Below are 12,097 nucleotides of genomic sequence, written 5' to 3' on the forward strand. Positions count from 1 at the left end.
CTGCCGATTTTGTCAGTCCCAGGCCCCACAATTTCTGATGGCAGACTCGACTATTGCTATACAATTAGAAAATGCTTCCCGCTGTAATGCTACAGAGCGTGACCTGGGGCAAGTGCATGAAAAAGACTGGCTAACCGTTTATATGATGCGGTTAGTGGCCATAAGCAGTATATTTTAGGTTCTTCATAAAGAAAGGTAAAAACCTGCCAATTAACTTTTAACAGTGGAAAAATGATAAAAAACCAGAGTTGTTACCAAATGAAAGCCTCTATATTTGATCTATTTATAGCCTATATATGTGATTTTTCAAAAATATTAGGAAAAAATGCTCGAAACTACCATCTGCAAGTTCAAAAACCCCTTTACCACCAATACAACACCCCCAAAATACATGTCCCCACCCAATTTTTGAGCTTTTTACATAAAATGACCTGAAAACTGACGTCATTATAGGCCAAATGATGCTATATAAAACCCTCCAAGTGCATGATTAGTCATTGGGAGGGGTGCGCACAAGCAGCTTTGCATTTCGGTCCTTGTTACATAACAAATACAGGAGAAGGTGTAGGACACCACCTGCTACATCTGCAATCCCAGCGCTGTGACCGAGGTAACAGTCTGGAGCGGCCATCGGTAGTGATAATTGACCCTTGTTGGCCAGGCTGCGGTAGCTGAATCTTATTGCAGCCTGGCCGGGACCTGTCAGCCTGCGAGACCAGGGAGTGTGCCCTGCATAGTCGTGAGAGTAGGACCCATTCTGCGAGTTTGCAGAATGGGTCCTGTGTAGTCGCAGGCAGACCATTCTATGGCTCTGCCTACCTGATTGACAGACAGAGGCATTTAAGGTGTGGGGCCGGGGACGGCCGGCGTTCCCGGAAACGGGGCGTGGCAAGCCCAGGGACTGCGTCGACCGACAGTGTCCTGGGCTTGCCAGCTGGCCAGCCTGAGTAAGCTGAGCCTTACTCAGCTGGCCGGCGGCCCGGCGCCATCCACCTTTGCGACCACCGATGGTCGCACTGGTGATGCCAGCCTCCGTCGCAGTGCTGGGGTGTCCTACACCTCCTGCTGCATTTGCATTATTGCAAGGACGTAATTGCAAAGCTGCATTGCTGAATAACCGCCTATGTTCATGTTTCTGATGAAATGCTATAATGGCTGATGACCTATGTGTTTCATTAACTTTTCCATGTTAATGATTGGCGTTACTCAGGCATTACTGCTGTGCAGCACGTGGAAGGTGTGATCTACCTGGATGGGAGGAGCCTGCTGAGGGACGGATCAGAAGCTCCTCCTCCTGCGATTATGCCTTCGTAGGCACAAAGCAGCTAACACCATGTGAAGATAGCATAACGGTGCTAAACTCCGGGGAGTTAGCTTAGTACATAGGGCCGAACTGCGAGATATATCAGTACTATCTCCTGCATTAGGGTATTTTATAATAGGACCCAGTGGCTTATTCTATTCTTTCCTAAACCATGGACACTTTTAGAACCACAGTGCCAGTTAGGCAGATTATCTAACTGTTCCCGAAGAAGTAGCTATATTATCCTGATACATTGATGACGTCCTTCCCTTTTCTATATTTTCTTAAGCCATTTTACGTGCTCTCAATCTGTCTCCTGCTGTAGCCTCTGTATGGTAACACAGCTGGGGATACGTACACCTCCGCAGCGGTTCATGAGAAGGTCCTAATCACGAGCACCTGTGTGCACATGTACTACAGAATTTGCATTAACACGTCCCTACTGTAGTCAGCCAATGCTAGAACACCCCTTCCCTCCTGCCGATCCGCCTCTGCAGGGGCAGGCAGGGGTGTGTGGAATGTCTACAAGGGCGGTATTCAATAGTTATAGCGCGCCCGAACTTCCGTCTAAAGTGACAGGAGATTGCGGGGCGCTATTCAAAGTTTTTGATGTTTTTCGAACCTGATCGCGAAAAGTGTTATTTGGGCACCCATACAGGTCACTTTTCGCCCAAATGGTACGCTGGCAGCTGATCGCACCCGACGCGAGCAACAATTGAATAGCTCTTGTCGGGCGCATAAAGGGGCAAAACAATTGAATACCGCCCCAAGTCTGCATAGAAGCATATGCGTGCGTCGGTATTATGGGCTTTCGCAGAGCAAAAGCACGCAAGATAGAATCGGGTGGATTATGAGTCATATGGGTCACACGTCTACAACTTTATGCAAATGCCACTACAAAGCGCTCCCTGATGTACATCCGAATGCATAAGTACAGGGGACGCCCACTGCCAGCATCCGTAGGCGACTCTACCATTGTTTGCACCATAGAGACTTGTACAAGTCCTATGGCAGGTGCAATTTACCTGTCCTAGTATGGCCTCCTATGTAAGCGGCTGAGCGTCCCTGTACACAACTATTTTCAACGACACGCCCATAACATTTCCGTGCGTGTGTAAGCCACATCCCTGTAACTGCGCAGGTATGCTCAAGCACATTTCTGAGACCATGCGTATGCCTTGCACCATGATCGCAACTCCGCCAGCTGGACGCATGCATGCAACTCAGGCCCAGCATGTCCAGCTCTACATCCAGCCCGTTGAGTCTCACCCTATACTCTGCCTCTGTGGTACAGTAGGTCTCAGTCACAATCTGTGGCGGAAGCACTAATTCTGCATCTATACAGGGTGAGGGGTCTCTGTGTTTCTAAAAATTAGTTTTTAATGTTTTACAATTATCTCTATAATGTCCCAGCGGTCGCTGACCTAAGATACGTCCAGGGGGCTGCTGCACTTCCCCACCCCCATGTTGGTGTAGGAATAGGTCCCTCACCTGGAACGATGATCTTTCTCCGTCCTGCCTGCTGGGACCGTCGCGTTTCTCCATCCAGGAGTCCTTTTCCTAGGTGAAGATACAGTAAGCCTTTAACTACAACTCTCAGCATGCCCTGCCAGATGCTCATTGGATGACCCAGGCATCATTCTCACTTATTTTGACAACTTAATGTTGTCAAACCTTTTAAATGGGCACATAGGCAAAATAATTGAAAAGAACTAATTGCAAATAATCCGGAACAAGGCACTGAGCGACGATGCCATCGTACACATTACATGGTGATTATACATCTTCCAGTTACTTTTGGATAGTCTGTACCATTATCCTGGGGTCTCTCAGTGAAAGCTGCCACTGACCTGATGACTGAACCATTCATCTTTGCAAACAGCAGCCGCAGAACTTTCTCCTTTTGCTCCCATGTTAGATCCGCAATGTCAACTCTCCCAGTCTGTAGATGAGACCTACGGCACAAATACAGCCCATGATCTGTCTGGGACAGTTTTTTGGAAGAGAAGCGCTGGGTGCAGTGAGATTACCCTGGGAAGGCACGGTGGGTGCAGTGAGATTATTACCCTGGGCAGGCACAGTGGGTGCAGTGAGATTACCCTGGGAAGGCATGCTGGGTGCAGTGAGATTATTACCCTGGGAAGGCACGGTGGGTGCAGTGAGATTCTTACCCTGGGAAGGCACGGTGGGTGCAGTGAGATTCTTACCCTGGGCAGGCACGGTGGGTGCAGTGAGATTATTACCCTGGGAAGGCACGGTGGGTGCAGTGAGATTCTTACCCTGGGAAGGCACGGTGGGTGCAGTGAGATTCTTACCCTGGGCAGGCACGGTGGGTGCAGTGAGATTCTTACCCTGGGAAGGCACGGTGGGTGCAGTGAGATTCTTACCCTGGGAAGGCACGGTGGGTGCAGTGAGATTCTTACCCTGGGAAGGCACGGTGGGTGCAGTGAGATTCTTACCCTGGGAAGGCACGGTGGGTGCAGTGAGATTTACCCTGGGAAGGCACGGTGGGTGCAGTGAGATTACCTGTGGCAGGCACGGTGGGTGCAATGAGATTATTACCCAGGGAAGGCACGGTGGGTGCAGTGAGATTCTTACCCTGGGAAGGCACAGTGGGTGCAGTGAGATTCTTACCCTGGGAAGGCATGGTCGGTGCAGTGAGTTTATTACCCTGGGCAGGCACGGTGGGTGCAGTGAGATTCTTACCCTGGGAAGGCACGGTGGGTGCAGTGAGATTCTTACCCTGGGAAGGCACGGTGGGTGCAGTGAGATTCTTACCCTGGGCAGGCACGGTGGGTGCAGTGAGATTATTACCCTGGGAAGGCACGGTGGGTGCAGTGAGATTCTTACCCTGGGAAGGCACGGTGGGTGCAGTGAGATTCTTACCCTGGGAAGGCACGGTGGGTGCAGTGAGATTACCCTGGGAAGGCACGGTGGGTGCAGTGAGATTCTTACCCTGGGAAGGCACGTGGGTGCAGTGAGACTATTACCCAGGGAAGGCACGGTGGGTGCAGTGAGATTCTTACCCTGGGAAGGCACAGTGGGTGCAGTGAGATTATTACCCTGGGCAGGCACGGTGGGTGCAGTGAGATTTACCCTGGGAAGGCACGGTGGGTGCAGTGAGATTACCTGTGGCAGGCACGGTGGGTGCAGTGAGATTATTACCCAGGGAAGGCACGGTGGGTGCAGTGAGATTCTTACCCTGGGAAGGCACAGTGGGTGCAGTGAGATTCTTACCCTGGGAAGGCATGGTCGGTGCAGTGAGATTCTTACCCTGGGAAGGCACGTGGGTGCAGTGAGACTATTACCCAGGGAAGGCACGGTGGGTGCAGTGAGATTCTTACCCTGGGAAGGCACAGTGGGTGCAGTGAGATTATTACCCTGGGCAGGCACGGTGGGTGCAGTGAGATTTACCCTGGGAAGGCACGGTGGGTGCAGTGAGATTACCTGTGGCAGGCACGGTGGGTGCAGTGAGATTATTACCCAGGGAAGGCACGGTGGGTGCAGTGAGATTCTTACCCTGGGAAGGCACAGTGGGTGCAGTGAGATTCTTACCCTGGGAAGGCATGGTCGGTGCAGTGAGTTTATTACCCTGGGAAGGCACGGTGGGTGCAGTGAGATAATTACACTGGGAAGGCACGGTGGGTGCAGTGAGATAATTACACTGGGAAGGCACGGTGGGTGCAGTGAGATAATTACACTGGGAAGGCACGGTGGGTGCAGTGAGATAATTACCCTGGACAGGCATGGTGGGTGCAGTGAGAAAACGTGTGCTGGTGCAGTAACACAGGGCTTGATTGAAAGATGGACGGTATTGCACAGCCGCACACAGGGCCTGATTCAGAGCCGCTCGTAAGCGGCTGCTCGTTCGCTCTGAGCGATGTTCGCACAACTGCGCATACGTATGGGTCGTAATGCGCATGAGCCAACCAGTCATTGCGGTCAGAAATCATGCGCTCGCAAAACAGCGAGGGGCTGCTAATTTGACAGAATGTACCGTGTGTGGGTGGTAACGGGAAGGTGCTTGAAAACGGGGGAGTGGAGATCCGAACGCAGGCGTGCCTAACAGTAAAAAGGGCGTTTAATGAGAGCTCATAATTAGTAAAGGAGCGTCATCGACCACGTCACTTGGTTGTCTTTTAGCCTGAACTGCTCGTAGTGATTGCGGTAGGAATGATGACTTTCGATGTACCCAATTAATCAAATAAATACCGGAGATGACGGGTGATGCGAACGGCAAAGGGGCGTCTTTACAAAATAGTGAGTGCATTTTTCGTTCGCTCGCTCGCTCGCTCAGACATAGAGGCGTCAACAAACCGCAATAAGCGAGCGCTCAATTTAAATAGCCGGCCCCTTTTTTAGAACGACTATCCGCATATAGCGTCCGGCTCTGAATCAGGCCCACAGCCACCTCCTTACTGCATCTGCAAGATCAGAGTGCAGCGTCCGTAGATGCTGCTTTGGATCACCATTGCGACCGATGGTCACAGTGGTTGCTTCATTGGCCCGGCGCCAGGTCACTTATGAGGCCAGGAAATCTGTATCCTCTGGCACAGACCCTGGCCTCGTCCCTCCTGGATAACGGGGGTGACATTTCCGATTTCTGGGAATGGTGGCCAGACACGCCCCGGCACCACCCCTACAATGTCACAGCATGGCAATAATGCCGCAGCTAGTGGGGACTGTGGGCCTGATTCAGCAAGGATCGCAGTAACTAATACGCACGCAATCAACCGATTGTTGCATGCATTGCAGTGCGCGAACTGGCCACTGCGATCTGGTCTGCGATCGGTGACTACACAGACCCATCACAGAATGATTAACAGGAAGTGCTGTTTGTGGGTGATGACGGGGAGTGGTCGGAGAAACGCAGGCGTGCCAGTGCTTTCGCACAATGTTGCAGGGGCCTGATAACGTGCATAAATTAACCAATGCGATGCCCTACGCAGCCTGAGGCCTGATAACGTGCGCTGAAGTTAGCAATTCCTGAGTAAGGTCAGAGCTTGTGTAAGTGAGCGTGAGGCTGCGATGGTACTCCATGTTACCGATGGTGTTGCAGTCTTGCAAAACATTACGGATGTGTGTAAGGTAAGGGGGGCATCCTTATGTTGTGCTGCGGTGGCGTAATGGCTAATCCTTACTGAATCGGGCCCTGTCAGCGAGATCTCAGTACCCTACACAAATGCAGGCCCCAAAACATCGGAGATGTATGCTAAACATCGGTTTAGTGTGCATCTCTGAATCGGGCCCACAGTGTATTACAGGAAGAGATGTGCTGGTGCAGCAGGTCAGTGTGCAGGAAGACATGTGCTGGTGCAGCAGGTCAGTGTGCCAGGAAGAGATGTGCTGGTGCAGCAGGTCAGTGTGCCAGGGAGACATGTGCTGGTGCAGCAGGTCAGTGTGCCAGGAAGAGTTGTGCTGGTGCAGCAGGTCAGTGTGCCAGGAAGAGATGTGCTGGTGCAGCAGGTCAGTGTGCCAGGAAGAGATGTGCTGGTGCAGCAGGTCAGTGTGCCAGGGAGACGTGTGCTGGTGCAGCAGGTCAGTGTGCCAGGAAGAGATGTGCTGGTGCAGCAGGTCAGTGTGCCAGGAAGAGATGTGCTGGTGCAGCAGGTCAGTGTGCCAGGGAGACGTGTGCTGGTGCAGCAGGTCAGTGAGCCAGGGAGACGTGTGCTGGTGCAGCAGGTCAGTGTGCTAGGGAGACGTGTGCTGGTGCAGCAGGTCAGTGTGCCAGGAAGAGATGTGCTGGTGCAGCAGGTCAATGTGCCAGGAAGAGATGTGCTGGTGCAGCAGGTCAGTGTGCCAGGGAGACGTGTGCTGGTGCAGAAGGTCAGTGTGCCAGGAAGAGATGTACTGGTGCAGCATGTCAGTGTGCCAAGGAGACGTGTGCTGGTGCAGCAGGTCAGTGTGCCAGGGAGACGTGTGCTGGTGCAGCAGGTCAGTGTGCCAGGAAGAGATGCACTGGAGCAGCAGGTCAGTGTGCAGGAAGAGATGTGCTGGTGCAGCAGGTCAGTGTGCCGGGAAGAGATGTGCTCTTGGAGCAGGTCAGTGTGACGGGAAGAGATGTGCTGGTGCAGCAGGTCAGTGTGCCAGGAAGAGATGTGCTCTTGGAGCAGGTCAGTGTGCCAGGAAGAGATGTGCTGGTGCAGCAGGTCAGTGTGCCAGGAAGAGATGTGCTCTTGGAGCAGGTCAGTGTGCCAGGAAGAGATGTGTTGGTGCAGCAGGTCAGTGTGCCAGGAAGAGATGTGCTCTTGGAGCAGGTCAGTGTGCCAGGAACACGTGTGTTGGTGCAGCAGGTGAGTGTGCCAGGAAGACGTGTGCTGGTGCAGCAGGTCAGAGTGCCAGGGAGACGTGTGCTGGTGCAGCAGGTCAGTGTGCCAGGAAGAAATGTGCTCTTGGAGCAGGTCAGTGTGCCAGGAACACGTGTGTTGGTGCAGCAGGTCAGTGTGCCAGGAAGACGTGTGCTGGTGCAGCAGGTCAGTGTGCCAGGGAGATGTGTGCTTGTGCAGCAGGTCAGTGTGCCAGGGAGACGTGTGCTGGTGCAGCAGGTCAGTGTGCCAGGGAGACGTGTGCTGGTGCAGCAGGTCAGTGTGCCAGGGAGACGTGTGCTGGTGCAGCAGGTCAGTGTGCCAGGGAGACGTGTGCTGGTGCAGCAGGTCAGTGTGCAAGGAAGAGATGTACTGGTGCAGCAGGTCAGTGTGCCAAGGAGACGTGTGCTGGTGCAGCAGGTCAGTGTGCCATGAAGAGATGTGCTGGTGCAGCTGGTCAGTGTGCCAGGAAGAGATGTGCTGGTGCAGCAGGTCAGTGTGCCAGGGAGATGTGTGCTGGTGCAGCAGGTCAGTGTGCCAGGGAGATGTGTGCTGGTGCAGCAGGTCAGTGTGCCGGGAAGAGATGTGCTGGTGCAGCAGGTCAGTGTGCCAGGAAGAGATGTGCTGGTGCAGCAGGTCAGTGTGCCAGGAAGACGTGTGCTGGTGCAGCAGGTGAGTGTGCCAGGAAGAGATGTGCTGGTGCAGCAGGTCAGTGTGCCAGGAAGACGTGTGCTGGTGCAGCAGGTCAGTGTGCCAGGAAGAGGTGTGCTGGTGCAGCAGGTCAGTGTGCCAGGAAGAGATGTGCTGGTGCAGCAGGTCAGTGTGCCGGGAAGAGATGTGCTGGTGCAGCAGGTCAGTGTGCCAGGAAGAGATGTGCTGGTGCAGCAGGTCAGTGTGCCAAGGAGACGTGTGCTGGTGCAGCAGGTCAGTGTGCAGGAAGAGATGTGCTGGTGCAGCAGGTCAGTGTGCAGGAAGAGATGTGCTGGTGCAGCGGGTCAGTGGGCCGGGAAGACGTGTGCTGGTGCAGCGGGTCAGTGTGCCGGGAAGAGGTGTGCTGGTGCAGCGGGTCAGTGTGCCAGGAAGAGGTGTGCTGGTGCAGCAGGTCAGTGTGCCAGGAAGAGATGTGCTGGTGCAGCAGATCAGTGTGCAGGGAAGAGATGTGCTGGTGCAGCAGGTCAGTGTGCCAGGAAGAGATGTGCTGGTGCAGCAGGTCAGTGTGCCAGGAAGAGATGTGCTGGTGCAGCAGGTCAGTGTGCCAGGAAGAGATGTGCTGGTGCAGCAGGTCAGTGTGCCAGGGAGATGTGTGCTGGTGCAGCAGGTCAGTGTGCCAGGGAGACGTGTGCTGGTGCAGCAGGTCAGTGTGCAGGAAGCGATGTGCTGGTGCAGCAGGTCAGTGTGCCAGGGAGACGTGTGCTGGTGCAGCAGTTCAGTGTGCCAGGGAGACGTGTGCTGGTGCAGCAGGTCAGTGTGCAGGGAAGAGGTGTGCTGGTGCAGCAGGTCAGTGTGCAGGGAAGACGTGTGCTGGTGCAGCGGGTCAGTGTGCCGGGAAGAGATGTGCTGGTGCAGCGGGTCAGTGTGCCGGGAAGACGTGTGCTGGTGCAGCAGGTCAGTGTGCCAGGAAGAGATGTGCTCTTGGAGCAGGTCAGTGTGCCAGGAAGAGATGTGCTGGTGCAGCGGGTCAGTGTGCCAGAAAGAGATGTGCTGGTGCAGCTGGTCAGTGTGCCAGGAAGAGATGTGCTGGTGCAACAGGTCAGTGTGCCAGGAAGAGATGTGCTGGTGCAGCAGGTCAGTGTGCCAGGAAGAGATGTGTTCGGCGCAGAGTGAACAAGTTATTCAGGAGAAGTGAGGTGAATCCAGTCAGTTTCCTTGCTGAGGGGCTGTGTGGTGGGTGCAGTGGAGAATTACCCTCTGGGACCTCTGGCGGGCGCAGTGCTACGAATTTCCAGTTGGACATGTCTTAGGATCAGTGGTACAGTTTCCTAATGGGTGCAGTGGGATAATATTCAGGGGGGCCAAACAGTGTGCTGGTGCAGCAGGTCAGTGTGCAGGAAGACATGTGCTGGTGCAGCAGGTTAGTGTGCCAGGAAGAGATGTGCTGGTGCAGCAGGTCAGTGTGCCAGGGAGACGTGTGCTGGTGCAGCAGGTCAGTGTGCCAGGGAGACGTGTGCTGGTGCAGCAGGTCAGTGTGCCAGGAAGAGATGTGCTGGTGCAACAGGTCAGTGTGCCAGGAAGAGATGTGCTGGTGCAGCAGGTCAGTGTGCCAGGAAGAGATGTGTTCGGCGCAGAGTGAACAAGTTATTCAGGAGAAGTGAGGTGAATCCAATCAGTTTCCTTGCTGAGGGGCTGTGTGGTGGGTGCAGTGGAGAATTACCCTCTGGGACCTCTGGCGGGCGCAGTGCTACGAATTTCCAGTTGGACATGTCTTAGGATCAGTGGTACAGTTTCCTAATGGGTGCAGTGGGATAATATTCAGGGGGGCCAAACAGTGTGCTGGTGCAGCAGGTCAATGTGCCAGGGAGAGATGTGCTGGTGCAGCAGGTCAGTGTGCCAGGAAGAGATGTGCTGGTGCAGCAGGTCAGTGTGCCAGGGAGACGTGTGCTGGTGCAGCAGGTCAGTGTGCCAGGGAGACGTGTGCTGGTGCAGCAGGTCAGTGTGCCAGGGAGACGTGTGCTGGTGTAGCAGGTCAGTGTGCCAGGAAGAGATGTGCTGGTGCAGCAGGTCAGTGTGCCAAGGGGACGTGTGCTGGTGCCGCAGGTCAGTGTGCCAGGGAGACGTGTGCTGGTGCAGCAGGTCAGTGTGCCAGGAAGAGATGTACTGGTGCAGCAGGTCAGTGTGCAGGAAGAGATGTGCTGGTGCAGCAGGTCAGTGTGCCAGGGAGACGTGTGCTGGTGCAGCACTTCAGTGTGCCAGGGAGACGTGTGCAGGTGCAGCAGGTCAGTGTGCCAGGGAGACGTGTGCTGGTGCAGCAGGTCAGTGTGCCAGGAAGAGATGTGATGGTGCAGCAGGTCAGTGTGCCAGGGAGACGTGTGCTGGTGCAGCAGGTCAGTGTGCCAGGAAGAGGTGTGCTGGTGCAGCAGGTCAGTGTGCCAGGAAGAGATGTACTGGTGCAGCAGGTCAGTGTGCCATGAAGAGATGTGCTGGTGCAGCAGGTCAGTGTGCCAGGGAGACGTGTGCTGGTGCAGCAGGTCAGTGTGCAGGAAGAGATGTGCTGGTGCAGCAGGTCAGTGTGCCAGGAAGAGATGTGCTGGTGCAGCAGGTCAGTGTGCCAGGAAGAGATGTGCTGGTGCAGCAGGTCAGTGTGCCAGGAAGAGATGTGCTGGTGCAGCAGGTCAGTGTGCCAGGAAGAGATGTGCTGGTGCAGCAGGTCAGTGTGCCAGGAAGAGATGTGCTGGTGCAGCAGGTCAGTGTGCCAGGAAGAGATGTGCTGGTGCAGCAGGTCAGTGTGCCAGGAAGAGATGTGCTGGTGCAGCAGGTCAGTGTGCCAGGGAGACGTGTGCTGGTGCAGCAGGTCAGTGTGCCAGGGAGATGTGTGCTGGTGCAGCAGGTAAGTGTGCAGGAAGAGATGTGCTGGTGCAGCAGGTCAGTGTGCCAGGAAGAGATGTGCTGGTGCAGCAGGTCAGTGTGCCAGGGAGACGTGTGCTGGTGCAGCAGGTCAGTGTGCCAGGAAGAGATGTGCTGGTGCAGCAGTTCAGTGTGCCAGGAACAGATGTGCTCTTGGAGCAGGTCAGTGTGCCAGGAAGAGATGTGCTGGTGCAGCAGGTCAGTGTGCCAAGGAGACGTGTGCTGGTGCAGCAGGTCAGTGTTCCAGGAAGAGATGTACTGGTGCAGCAGGTCAGTGTGCAGGAAGAGATGTGCTGGTGCAGCAGGTCAGTGTGCCAGGGAGACGTGTGCTGGTGCAGCAGGTCAGTGTGCCAGGGAGACGTGTGTTGGTGTAGCAGGTCAGTGTGCCAGGAAGAGATGTGCTGGTGCAGCAGGTCAGTGTGAAAGGAAGAGATGTACTGGTGCAGCAGGTCAGTGTGCCAAGGAGACGTGTGCTGGTGCAGCAGGTCAGTGTGCCAGGGAGACGTGTGCTGGTGCAGCAGGTCAGTGTGCCAGGGAGACGTGTGCTGGTGCAGCAGGTCAGTGTGCCAGGAAGAGATGCACTGGTGCAGCAGGTCAGTGTGCAGGAAGAGATGCGCTGGTGCAGCAGGTCAGTGTGCCAGGGAGAGGTGTGCTGGTGCAGCAGGTCAGTGTGCCGGGAAGAGATGTGCTCTTGGAGCAGGTCAGTGTGCCAGGAAGAGATGTGCTGGTGCAGCAGGTCAGTGTGCCAGGGAGACGTGTGCTGGTGCAGCAGGTCAGTGTGCCAGGGAGACGTGTGCTGGTGCAGCAGGTCAGTGTGCCAGGGAGAAGTGTGCTGGTGCAGCAGGTCAGTGTGCCAGGGAGACGTGTGCTGGTGCAGCAGGTCAGTGTGCCAGGAAGAGATGTGCTGGCGCAGCAGGTCAGTGTGCAG

General features: G+C 54.9%; 1 protein-coding gene across 2 annotated transcripts in view; it reads right to left on the minus strand.

Annotated features, from left to right (window-relative positions):
- The window catches only part of BBOF1 (basal body orientation factor 1), a 56,563-nt gene that overhangs the window by 4,860 nt on the left and 39,606 nt on the right, over positions 1–12,097 (minus strand). For both annotated transcript variants that reach the window (XM_088447506.1, XM_088447505.1), the window contains 2 exons: positions 3,154–3,258; positions 2,795–2,863 (listed from right to left, as the gene is read on the minus strand). In XM_088447506.1, the coding sequence (XP_088303632.1) occupies positions 2,795–2,863; positions 3,154–3,258 (174 nt within the window). The remainder of the gene's footprint in view (positions 1–2,794; positions 2,864–3,153; positions 3,259–12,097) is intronic.

Source organism: Taudactylus pleione, unplaced genomic scaffold, assembly GCF_031769625.1.
Source record: "Taudactylus pleione unplaced genomic scaffold, aTauple2 ptg000433l, whole genome shotgun sequence".
Taxonomy (NCBI): domain Eukaryota; kingdom Metazoa; phylum Chordata; class Amphibia; order Anura; family Myobatrachidae; genus Taudactylus; species Taudactylus pleione.